This window comes from Gymnoscopelus microlampas, assembly GCF_963454915.1.
Source record: "Gymnoscopelus microlampas genome assembly, chromosome: 23".
In the NCBI taxonomy this organism is placed as follows: domain Eukaryota; kingdom Metazoa; phylum Chordata; class Actinopteri; order Myctophiformes; family Myctophidae; genus Gymnoscopelus; species Gymnoscopelus microlampas.
Genome location: NC_139960.1, coordinates 30,954,157 through 30,966,447, shown reverse-complemented (window position 1 = coordinate 30,966,447; position 12,291 = coordinate 30,954,157). Strand labels below are relative to the sequence as shown.

General features: G+C 41.9%; 1 protein-coding gene across 1 annotated transcript in view; it reads left to right on the top strand.

Moving 5' to 3' along the window:
• The window catches only part of LOC311039942 (uncharacterized protein), a 14,577-nt gene extending 2,286 nt beyond the window's left edge, over positions 1 to 12,291 (top strand). Inside the window, exons 2-7 of the mRNA XM_084049976.1 lie at positions 2,773 to 2,880; positions 3,012 to 3,068; positions 3,854 to 4,012; positions 7,835 to 7,994; positions 8,294 to 8,391; positions 10,822 to 12,291. Coding sequence (XP_083906102.1) covers positions 2,773 to 2,880; positions 3,012 to 3,068; positions 3,854 to 4,012; positions 7,835 to 7,994; positions 8,294 to 8,391; positions 10,822 to 11,070 — 831 coding nt within the window. The 3' untranslated portion in view covers positions 11,071 to 12,291. The remainder of the gene's footprint in view (positions 1 to 2,772; positions 2,881 to 3,011; positions 3,069 to 3,853; positions 4,013 to 7,834; positions 7,995 to 8,293; positions 8,392 to 10,821) is intronic.

The following is a 12,291-nucleotide window of genomic DNA, read 5'->3' as shown; positions in this document are numbered from 1 at the left end:
AAAATGACTTTTTTTTCACTCAGGAGTAGAGATGTATTGTCAAAAGTAAAAGCGTTGGCAAAATATAAAGCCTAATACAGTGGTCTCAAGAGACAACATTTATATTGTCACTGTCAGGTGGAAACCTCATATGTCCAAAACTGTTACTTTTAGTAAATGGAAAAAAATAACCGGTGTTCCAAACGAATCCAATGTAGTTATTATTTAGTCACAAGCTCTTGTTAATATGTATTAAATTAGCCAGACAAACTTAACCACTTTCACTTTAGAAATGTTCAATCCGTTACGTTGTTGAACTCGTAGATCGGCTATGTTTGCTACTTTTGCATGACACTCTTGTATGACAAATTAGGGCAATCATTTACGATGAAACATAAAAAGTTGAAATGTGGAGATACAAGGTTTCTGACCGGCAGAAACGATATGCATTTTCTGTCATTATCTATCTCAATCATAATTGAATATACAATCATTTTGTCAATTTGTGCAGTGAACAATTCAGATAACCAGTGTATCAAAAAATTGACTTTTGAATATTGTAATTATGTCTGAAAAGGTGTCAAATCCTTTGGGGGGATGGGCCACGAGGTGGCATGGCACTTAAATAAAATAATTCATTCATAATACATTCACTAGGTTAGATCAGTTTGGAGCCCTTACTATTGTCATTTGACCCAGGTTCAGCTCACTTCCTCATGAGCCAAAGCAAATTCTGTGGAAGAAACCTACATTTGGCAGTAACGTTTTGATTTCCATTTTCACTGAAAACACAAGGCAAATAACATTATGCAAAAAAAAAGTGTTCAATTATGGAGGCCTCGGCAGTGTATAAAATCAAAGGGGCACTGAGTTAAAGCAATATTTCCCTTTGGTCTAAATGTTTCACTTTTCAAACAGTGCATGAAAACACCAATTATCCAGTCCATCTAATGCATAACAGCATGCAATGTTCAGATGTTTCCCCTTTCAACTCTTATCAGAGAATCTTGGGAGGAATATGAACTATTAACGGTCGAGGTGCATTTGAGCAAGGCACAATAAATTAAACTACTTATAAAAAATAAACCAAAGTTGACCGGGGTCCCCCAGGGGTCCATACTAGGGCCCGTCCTTTTTTCCCTTTACACTAAATCTCGTCACCAAAACAGCTAGTCTACAAGCTCACAACGCATCGTTCTGTGACGCGTTGTGAGCTTGTAGATTGGCTATTTTCAGTTAAAGGTGTAGTGAAATGAAAAATATGTTTTTCACACTTTTAGAGCATATCCGTGGTCATCATATGGGCATACCTAACAATAGATGCCCAAAAAAATGAAAAAAAACAATTGCTGTGTATTTTTACATCTAAAGTCCCTAAAAAGCCAATCTTAATTACTTCCTGTAAACGAAAACGTGCTGCGTGATGACATAATACAGCCTTCACGAATATAAATGAATCTTGATTACATGCACCTGTTTGATTCCCATAGCTGCACGTTCTTCAAACACAGCTGATTTTAATTACAGAGATACTCCGTTTTGAATCTCATTGAAGATGAGTGTATTACTCATTTTAAACTTCGTCTGCACACTAAAATATGTATCTGAAAACATTATAGGTTAGAAATAAGCCAGGTAGTAGCAAACGTGCTTCACTGGCCGTCTCTCTCTCACTTGTAAACAAACACTAGCCGTGTGCCAGCACGGCTGAAGTGATTGAGATCCAACGTCCCATAGCCTGAAGGGATGGGACCTTCTGATTGGTTTAGAGTCGTTGAGCCGACGTTTCGGGCTTAACCTTCAAAATAAAATGACCGAAAATGTCACTTCAGTGCGTCTTTAATGTTCACCTGTTTGTCCCATATGTTCACCTGTTATGACATGCCCAGAATCGGGATAGGGTAGGGTTCATGTGGTTACGATAAGATAAAACCCATAATCCCTCACTGCTCCTGTAGAGCAAAGAGATACTTTTGTGCTGTTGTTGACCCTTGAACTGCTGCTGCACAGCTCCATCGTGGGCCAACGGTAGAATTCTGCTGTCATTCTGGGATGTAGGGGTGCAACAGTTAATCAAACTAATCAATTTAATTGATTATATAACAGAATTGATTATAATAAAATAATTGCTTATTTTCACAGAATGTTCACCTATTATGACATGCCCAGTATAGGGAGGCTGCTAGGTATCATGTAGTCAAAAGCTCTTACATGGTCTTAAATTAGTTATGGGGATGCCTGGTGGCCTAGCCAGTAGTGCATAGACTATACTCATTGTGAGACGTGAGGATGCGGTCATGTCTCCCATCTCTCTGCCCTTGGGTTTCTCTCTCTCTACACTTTCCTATTTAATAATGCCTACAATGCCCCCAAAAATTGTTACGTTATACTTTATTGATCCCTGTGGGAAAAACCTATCATCTGCATTTGACTCACTTTATTAGCAGTGGTTCAAATGCTCAAATGTGGAAATATTTCAATTCTCTGCGACCAGATAAAAAAAAGCAAGATGTGAAAGCGCAAAGCAGAATAGACGATCAGCGCCTCGTCACGCTGCTGGCATTTCTAGCATACTGTAAATACACACCGCTCCCATTGAAAACAATCCAAAGCATATGCTGTGCTCAGGAGAAAAAAAAACCTTGGTGGGCACAGTCCCCAAGGTCAGTGCCTTAGTCAGGAGTATGTCCTTAACATTTGTGTCTTTTGGTGTGTGGTATGAGTAGTAGGCTCTATTGTACAATTCTATCAATTCACTAAAAACGCTTTTTATTTACTTTTCTTTTCTGTCAGATCTTGACGGCACCTTGTCTCCTCTTAAGTCTTCTGAGTGCGGTTGGGGTTTGCTCTGGAAAGTTCGGGACGCCCATAACAGATGATGTGAGCAGGCTGTCGCTGTTGGTGAGCTATGTTTTCATAAACAAGATTGCCTTGATTGTTCGTTGTTTGCCTCAGTCTGTATGAAAATTACTTTTTGTGTACGTGCCTTGCAATTGTCAATAATTATTGCTCCATGCTTATTTATTCCACAGAAGCAGAATATTCCAAGTGATTATGAGATTCCTATTGATTACATCCCCAAAGAAGTGGTGAGTATAAATGTAATCAAACATGTAAGACACGGTACAGTACAACAATACAGCATCTGTGGTCCTGTATTGCACAGTGTGAAGATGATAGCACTAATGCCTGATTTAAACTTTGTTGTGCTTCAGGTGAGGGTCGTACTCCGAAAATAGCCGATCTATAAGGTCACAATTCGTTGCGATGTGACACGTTGTGAGCTTGTTAGATCTGCTATTTTCGGTGCATGACACCAGCTTACAACTACGTATAAATCAGGTTTAACAGTGGTTGCCGGTCAGTTCACAGTTCATTTACAAGGAACAAAGTCTGTTGAACTACTGTTTAACTACTCGAGGTAGTTAAACATACCACATACTTTTCGTCGGTCAGCTTAGATGATCTGGGTCCGTCGCGGGCGGTCCAGTCCCGATCTCTAATGGCTGTTGTTGAAGTACTGATGTCCCCGGTAAGCGCCCCTGTAGCTCCGGGTGGCAATCGATCACCTCCAGTAAACGCAGATCTTGCTTGTAAATACCTCTGGCAACACCTGCGCCTGAATAATCCCTACAGTGACATCATAAAATGAGAAAACAATTCATAAAATGAGAAAAAAAACAAAAATAATTTGTAGAATGGGCCTCGGGTCTTAATTGGTTAAATGTTGAAGTTTGAGACGACATTGAAAGTAATATCTGTGTGTGTGTGTGTGTGTGTGTGTGTGTGTGTGTGTGTGTGTGTGTGTGTGTGTGTGTGTGTATGTGTGTGTGTGTGTGTGTGTGTGTGTGTGTGTGTGTGCGCGCATCTTCAGAGCGGTATGTGCTGGGTGGTGCTGAACATCTACCCTCTGGAGCAGAGCCTGAGGAAGCTGGCCAACATGTTTGGAGCCATCTCCCCCAACAAAGACAACATCATCGTCTTCATCACCATGCTGAAGAGCCTACGCTTCACCTTCAACCACGAGGAGTTGGTGAGTAGGAGCTCCCGGCATTATATTATTGTCCCACAACATTCCTATTGGCTCTGCTTCTTCAAACAACTGTGTTAATCCCACTAGAGGCATTTAGATACAAACAGCTTGTAACAGAGAGAGAGGGAGAGAGGGAGAGAGGGAGAGGTGGAGGTGGAGGTGGTAAAGTTAAATTAGCTGCTGTTGGTTTTCATTACTCTGCATCCAGAATAAAACATTGGCACTTTGGCTACCAGTGTGTGCTGCCACTCTATTGTCTCTTGAAGACTATCATTTGGATTCTTCTTCCGTGGGCCAGCACCGCTACAAAGACTTTGGTGTGCGTAGCGTTCCTATGATTGAAATTAAACATACAGATGGAAATGTATTGTTTCTGTTTGTCTCAAATGGATTTTTTATATCATCCCCAAATGCTGCCTCGCTCTCGAGTGAGTAATAGTGTGCACAGTCACATGACTGTAAGCAGGGTGATGTGTGAACCACTCTCCCCCTGCTCTTCCCTGTCCTATGCCAACAATTTGTCAGTTTTGTAGCTGGCAATACACCGGGATCATAGTGTAAACACAGCTTTACAAACAAGAAGCTAATCTGGAATAAAAATGTAACATCCTCAAGTAACAAGATAAAACAATAATAAGGTTAAATAAATGGATAGATAAATAAATAAATGAAAGAGAATAAGGAAAAGCAACGGATACAACATACGTACATGACGCTCTGATGCCATCAGAGCAAATTCACCTGCTAAAACGTGTCCAGAAGAAGCCAACATACTTGCAGCTTTCCAGAGGATTCTTTCTTTCCCAGCAAGAACTCAGGTCTCTTTGTTTCTCCCCCATAATCTTAGCATCTCTGCTACCCTTAGCAGAGGAGGAAGTTGAACAATACATTCATTTACTGTACAGCAGTATTTGGGAGTGACGTTCGGTGTTGCAAACCCTGCAGGAAATGATAGCTGGAGGGCAGACTCCTTAAAGATATGACTTGGAAAGCTGGCTTAGCGGTCCAGGCACCAAGGCGCAATGTAGCCTGACAGCACGTCGCGGGTTCGAGTCCCGATCCCGACGGCCTTTGCTGCGTGTTTCTCCCCATTTGCTGTCAGCCTACTGTCCTATCCATAAAGGCATAAAAGCTATGCTAAAAGCTGAATCTATCGCCGTGGCTTCTTGATAGAAACCGCTTCTCTGACCTCCTTGTGAATGTGATGAAGAACACACTATCTAAGCTTCTCTTTGTGGTCATCTCTTATCCACTGTCGGAGGGCCGGGGAATCAGATATAAACAATTAGCTTCTTTGAATAATTAACCACCAGGGATGCATGAGGATTTCTATTCTGGACATGTCATGATTGGCAAACATTCAGCAAAAATAGCAGATCTACAAGCTCACAACACGTCGCAACACAATGTGCTGTGAGGGGCCCACAATCCTTTTTTCCCAGTGTACCAAATCTCTTCGCCAAAAGTAGCCGATCTACAAGCTCACGTGATGTCCCAATGGGCCAAGAATAGACCCCTGGGGGACTCTTGTCAAAAAGGTATATAGGGTTTAAGCGATTAACACTAATCATAATCATCATCATCATGAACCTTATTTTGTGAGAAGGAAATCACTGGAGCAACGTGGACTGATTTGATGCCTTTTTTATTAACCACTTGGACCCCAGCATCCATATTCTGGTTGGAAGATTGGACCAGAATATGGATAAAAAATAGCAGATCTACAAGCTCACAAGTTGTTGAGAGCTTGTAGATCTGCTATTTTTGGCAAAAAGGTTTGGTGTAGACGGGAAAACGTGGTCCAAGTGCAAAACCAACTCAGGTCCAGTTTACTTAGTCTGGAGGGTTTGAGTGGTTATGATGCAAAGTACAAAGCATGGATGTTTGGATGTGTACTACATCCGCTATTTAGAAAAAAAGAAAAAGAAGGAAATGTTTAAAAATGTTTGTTCGCCTATAATGACATGCCTAAAATAGGTGCCTAAAATGCCCCTCCAATCAAATTAAAACGTCCAAAAAACAGAAAAAAACAATGTGGCCATACAAGACTAAAGATAAGACCAGAGGCTGAACAGAGAGGCTGCTGTGTGGCTCCACACCTGCTGACTTTCCCGACAACATCAACAAAGCAGCAGCAGCCGCTCCGTCTGTCCGAATGGCCGGGCACGAGTGAATGGCCATAGTGAGCGCTGAATGAGTGATTGTACCGTGATCTGTTCAGTCTACTGACAGTCATATGTCTTCAACTGTCCCCTTGTACTGTTTGTGAGGACCTGTTGTCCCTGAGCCATGAGTCACAGACGTCCTGTGTGACTTTGTGAGTGGGTCGTGGGTCTCTGCGACAGTGTCACAACATCACTTCCCGTATATGTACTTGACATACTATTAGTGACACATTAGTATAGTCACATTTTGATTGCATAAACACAAGAGCCATTTGTCTAGTCAGCACAGCTCAGCACAGCTGACTAAAGGCAGTCTTTAGTGAGCTGTGCATTTGATTTAAAGTTAGCGATATGGGACACTTATGGGACACTTATATATTTACATACTCATCCATATACGAGAAAAATTGAAGTCGCTATCTTTATGTAATTATATGGACATGGCTTAAAAAGGATCTGAGAAGGTGACTGCACAGGTGCCAGAATGAGATGGCACAATAATGACATCACAAGTGGAGGAATATGCTTTATACAGTGTACATACTGTATTGACAGTACTTGGTACAATACTGACCTATAAATGTACGTTGTAAATGTCTTCTAGCATTGAAAACCAGCTGTATTTGGTTCCCCAGGTTGCTTAATGTTTTTCCACATTATTTGAATTTCCTGGTCTTTAAAAAGTGAAAGCAGAGGCATATCAATTGAGTGTACAAAATGATTGTCCTAATTATAATAATAGCCATAAATAGCCATCTCAACGTGGGTTCCGGAGTCCCCCAGGGGTCCTTGAGGGGGTTCCGCGGGGTCCCCAGTGAAATGATTGATAGGAAACAAATGGACACTTATGGGTCTGTAACTCAGAAAATGCACAAATGGAACCAAAAGGACCCTTTAAGGCCGATTTATACTTCGTCGTATGACGGTGTTGTGTGCTGAAAATAGCCGATCCAAGCCACAGATGCGACGTGTTGTGAGCTTGTAGATCGGCATTGCATGGTGTAAATTAAGCATTACAGGTCCATTTGGTTCTATTTGGATTTTACTAGTGTAGATTGGGGTCAAAATCAGATCATATCAAAATGGGGGTCCTTGAAGTAAAATTGAAAACGGTTGAGAATCCCTGCCCTGTGGACCCAAATGTATCTGTAAATGTTTTGTTACAGAGAGTTTTAAAGGTTAAAGCTTTATATTCCAAGATAAATAATTTCTGAGTGTGAGGTCTCCCCGTCTCTCCAGCTCACACTGGACCACAATGGAAAGAAAGGCTTTTTACTGTATGTGTGTTATCCTTTTAGCACCATTCTATAATCGTACTATTTGCAAACTGTTAATAAAGTATTCAATCAATGAATCAATCAAATATACATAAAATACATTTTCAGGTGGGTTGCCAATTTCATTCAGTCAGCAGAGAGTAACTATTTATCGGCTTCAGTTATCCAGTTTACATTTTGTCTGCTGACACTTTGTGTCATCACTTCCACTTTCACTTGTAGGCCTATAATATATCCTGTATCATGTATGAATTCTCTCTCATGATTGGATAATATTTTAATAGAAAATACATATTCTGTTTAAATTCTGTCTAAATAGCTGGAGAGACAGGGAGACCCATAGTATAGTTTTATTTTTAAACTGTTCTTTGTTCTTGTAGGAAACGGCGATGCAGGTGTTCAGGTGTCACTACAGACAGGGCACCCTGCTGTCTGGCCTGTACTTTGACTACGTCAAAGAGCTGCTGAACACCGCAGCGCAGGGAGCGGAGGGATTCCCCTGTAAACCTCCACCCTGCCACCACTCACAGCACACACCAGGTATAGCTGTCATTACATCATACCATGCTTTACATTTTTTGGTAATTTTAAAAACACTTAACCCTTTAAGACCTGAGGCCCGTTCTACAATCAGGGGCCCTTCTGAATCAGTAGTTCTCAAACTTTTTTCGTAATTCAAAATGTTTCAACATTTTTCAAACACTTTCAAGATTATTCAAAAATAGCAGAAGTACAGAGATCGCATTTCTGCTATTTTTGACTGCTACGCAAAAATCAAAAATGACACATGCTTTCCCGGTTTGAATAGGTTAAGCCCTAATATTTTCTATATTTTGCAGGAGGTCTAGAAGAGGATGAACACAGCTGGTCTAGCAGGAGTGCATGGTTTCTGCTTCTGATACCCGTCACAGCCTGTGTTGTCCTCGTCCTCTGGCTGGTAAGATCCTCAGTGCTGGATTTCAGCTTAGCCTTAGTTTTACAAGCAGGAGAGTAACGCCTCAGTGGATTGTGTGCCGGTGTCGCACCCTTAAAGTAGCCTATCTCCATGCTGCAAGCTTGTAGATCTGCTATTTTCGGTAAACAGATTTGGCCCAGAGGTTAAAGAAGTAGGGGACCAAGAATAGATCCCCTTGGAGGACACCGGTCAACAAAGTTTATAGGGTTTCAGTGGTTAAAAAGAATATAGTAATAATAAAGAAAATGCTGCTATGCCAAGATAATTAGTTTCAATATTTTCTGATTCAATCTTGTTGTAGCTGGACAAAACTGTCTCCTGAAAATGTCCATACATCCTGTGTGTGTGTGTGTGTGTGTGTGTGTGTGTGTGTGTGTGTGTGTGTGTGTGTGTGTGTGTGTGTGTGTGTGTGTGTGTGTGTGTGTGTGTGTGTGTGTGTGTGTGTGTGTGTGTGTGTGTGCGTGCGTGCGTGCGTGCGTGCGCGCACGCGCATGTGTGTGTGAGGCAGAGAGAGAGAGAGAGAGAGAGAGATACACAACCCTAAAAGTGGACTATGCACCGGCCTTAAGAAAGAAAAATAAAGTAATACAGTACAAAACAGCATAGCCTATAATAGTTCATTCAAGGTGAGTCTAAAATAGAAGGCATGTCAGAAAAATGACAGAAAACATCCCACAACATCACATTAATAGTATACACACCCAAGTAGTTCATCACTCTTGGGTGACAAGATCTGTAGAGTGAAGATCAAAAAAGCTTCACGTCTTTTTAACAACAAATCACGATCGCACCATCTACACAGTAGGCTGACAGTGAGGATGGAAATTAGGCCTCGAGGTAGCATTAGACATACAGTATGAGATGATTATACTGATCAAACACTTTGGGGAATGGCAGCTTTGATGCCCTTGTTTGCCCTCATAACCAGGACAACAAACTGCAAAATAGTGTCTTTCTGATAGGCATCCCAATCAATCACTGGAGGCTTGTGGAGGAGTTAGCCTCTCGAGACAGACGCGTTGGCTCCCAAAATTCCCAAATGCTTCCGCCTACCCGCCTACCCGTCTGGAGCATTTGAAGATTGCAGAAGAGATAGACTGGCTCTAGAGACTATGGAGGACTCCACTCCAGTTTATTTAAAGAGCACATTTAAAGACAACAGCATTGAAACCAATGCGGGGGGCGGGGCTATAGGCCTCCTTAGATGTATCTCATAATTACATCCTATTTTAAGAAGATATTTTAAGGGTACAACTCAGAATGTGTTGGTGAATCCTTGATGTCCGCTATGTCTTTACTTAGAGGGAAAGGAAAAACTTTACTTTTTAAGCCTAATAATGTGTCCTATAGTTTCAACCTCCAACTTTATGAGCCCAATTCAGGGTTGCCAAGAACCATCTATTTCACAAGAAATGGTTGTTATATTTCAATATACAATTTTGAAGGGTATATTAGTTATCTCACAATTACACACACGCACGCACGCACGCACGCGAGGGTTGTACGTTAGCCAACCATAAAAACACTAAAATAAAAAAGGAAAGAACCTTCAAGGTTCAAGATTTTTATTGTCCCATTATAGAAACACACTGCAGCATTATACGCAGTGTGAAATTCTTGTACTTCATGCTTCCTCAACAGTGTGGATGACAATGAAATATAAATCTAAATCTAAACTAGATAGAAAGGTTAAATAGTAGTCTTATTGTGACATTGAGATTGTGTGTGTGTGTGTGTGTGTGTGTGTGTGTGTGTGTGTGTGTGTGTGTGTGTGTGTGTGTGTGTGTGTGTGTGTGTGTGTTTGTGTGTGTGTCTGTGTGTGTGTGTGTGTGTGTGTGTGTGGGTCGGACGCGGACATGAAAGGGAGCGAGGTGGGCAGGGGAAACTCTTTGCTATTGGCTTTCCATACTTTGTTTGGTCATATTCCGGTTGTTCATGTCGTGTGTGTGTGTGTGTGTGGGAGACAGAGAGCAATAGACAATTCTAGCCAACTGAAGCATAATTTATACTTTGTTGCGTAACAATATCATGCAACAAAGCATAAATTAGGCTTACCACTTAAACTCTATATTCATAGTTGACTGGGTCCCCCAGGGCTCTCTATAGGTCCGATAATATTTCCGTAGTATACACCAAATCTCTTCGCCGAAAATAAGACAATCTACAAGCTCAACGTGAGTTTGTAGATTTGCTATTTTTGCCAAATGTTCGCCCACAGAAAAGGGACGCGAGGGTTCATGGGGTTAATCACTTGAACCCTTCTGGGGGAACATTTCCCTTTTCCCCCAGATTTGGTGTAGACGCGGAAAAAAGCGTTCCGAGTACAGTTGTCTCTCAAGTCCGTTTCACTGAGACTATAGAGGGTTTAAGAAGTGGTTAACTTTTCTCCTCTGAATATCTTTTTTTACTCAGGTGATAACAAGAAGAAGGAGAGCCCCGGTGTTTGACATCGAGAGCGGCCGGGCGACGCCTTGCGACACGGTGCCGACCGTCTCCACCAACGTGAGCCCTGCAGACTGCACCTTTGTCCCTCTGCACACGTTCAGCTGCAGCAGTGCTGCCGACGCGCTGCCAACGGGACGACGCAGCAGTGCCTCTGAACACGAGAGGATTCAAACTCACGACAAGAGGAGAATGAAGGGGACCTGTGCACAGCACTGACAATACTCACTCTCCAGGTTCTTCCTTCTTCACTGGCATCAGCAGGCTGGATCGAATGGACGTCGTTCATTGCTCGGTCGTCTCTGGCAGCTTCGACAAACACACGGACGCGGACGGCCATAAGAGAATCCTCTAGTCAACTAGATAGGACCTGAAGCGCCTGCCCCGATGGCTGGTAGTTACCAGCAACTTCTGATAAATTGTTTTTTATTATGCTTTGGAAATAGAGAGAGGTTCTGGTGGTTTTTGTTTTGGGAACACAGATAAAAAATAAAAAAAATAGATAGATGGTTACCTGCTAAAGTGGCTTGTAGACTAGATGGGCCTACTATACCAGATGCTGCCAGCTCAGTTCACCAGCGTTTTGGCTGGCGGTGAGTGGGGCAACCTTCGCTATTGATCAGTATAAAAAACAGTTCTCAGCTGAGGTCTATACCTGAAATGGTATTGGAGTATGTTAATAGTTTCAGTAGTAAAACTAAAAACAGAAGTGGAATCAGAGATACTGTATGTATCACTAGAATCGCATTACATGGAATCACTGGATGATTCTCTTGAACTGGAACCAATGAACTGGGAATCCATTAGACTTTTCATTTCATCGTAAACTGGGAATATGAGGCACCACGTCAGTTTAGCAGGTCTGATCTACTACGCCAACAACCAAGAGGTCGATCCTTTGCAGAAGTGTCCTTGAGCAAGAATACACAGTGCATTCATTTACCTCTTTGCTTCAGATGCCGAAACCAAGAAGAAGATTCCTAACACTTTGTATAACATGACGGCTGAAGTGCTCTAAAATCCTTAACAACAAATTGTAAGAGTTAGAAGTGCAACTAAGGACCACTGACAGGGATTGCATTCGAGGACAATTTCTTTTGTCACTTGGCTTCTGTTCTGAGTGGATGTTGACATTATTATGATCTGTGATCTGTCAATCTACCAGTCACAAACAACACGCTGAGAAGCTCCGCAAAGTGCCCCCACTTTCTCAATCAAAGATCAGACAAGATGGCAGATAGCCATCGCTGGAAGTCTCCTTCAATCCAGCCATTGTATTCCAATGTTGTTGCCAGCCTGAGATCTATAGCCGCTTCTCTGCCACAAATGAGTGTGTTTTGTACATCTCACTCAGTCCCTCAGTGATGGCCAGTCATGAGAACATGACTCCTCGAGAACGTGAGTGTTCTTGCACTGTATGTGTCAGAATGAGAGAGAGAG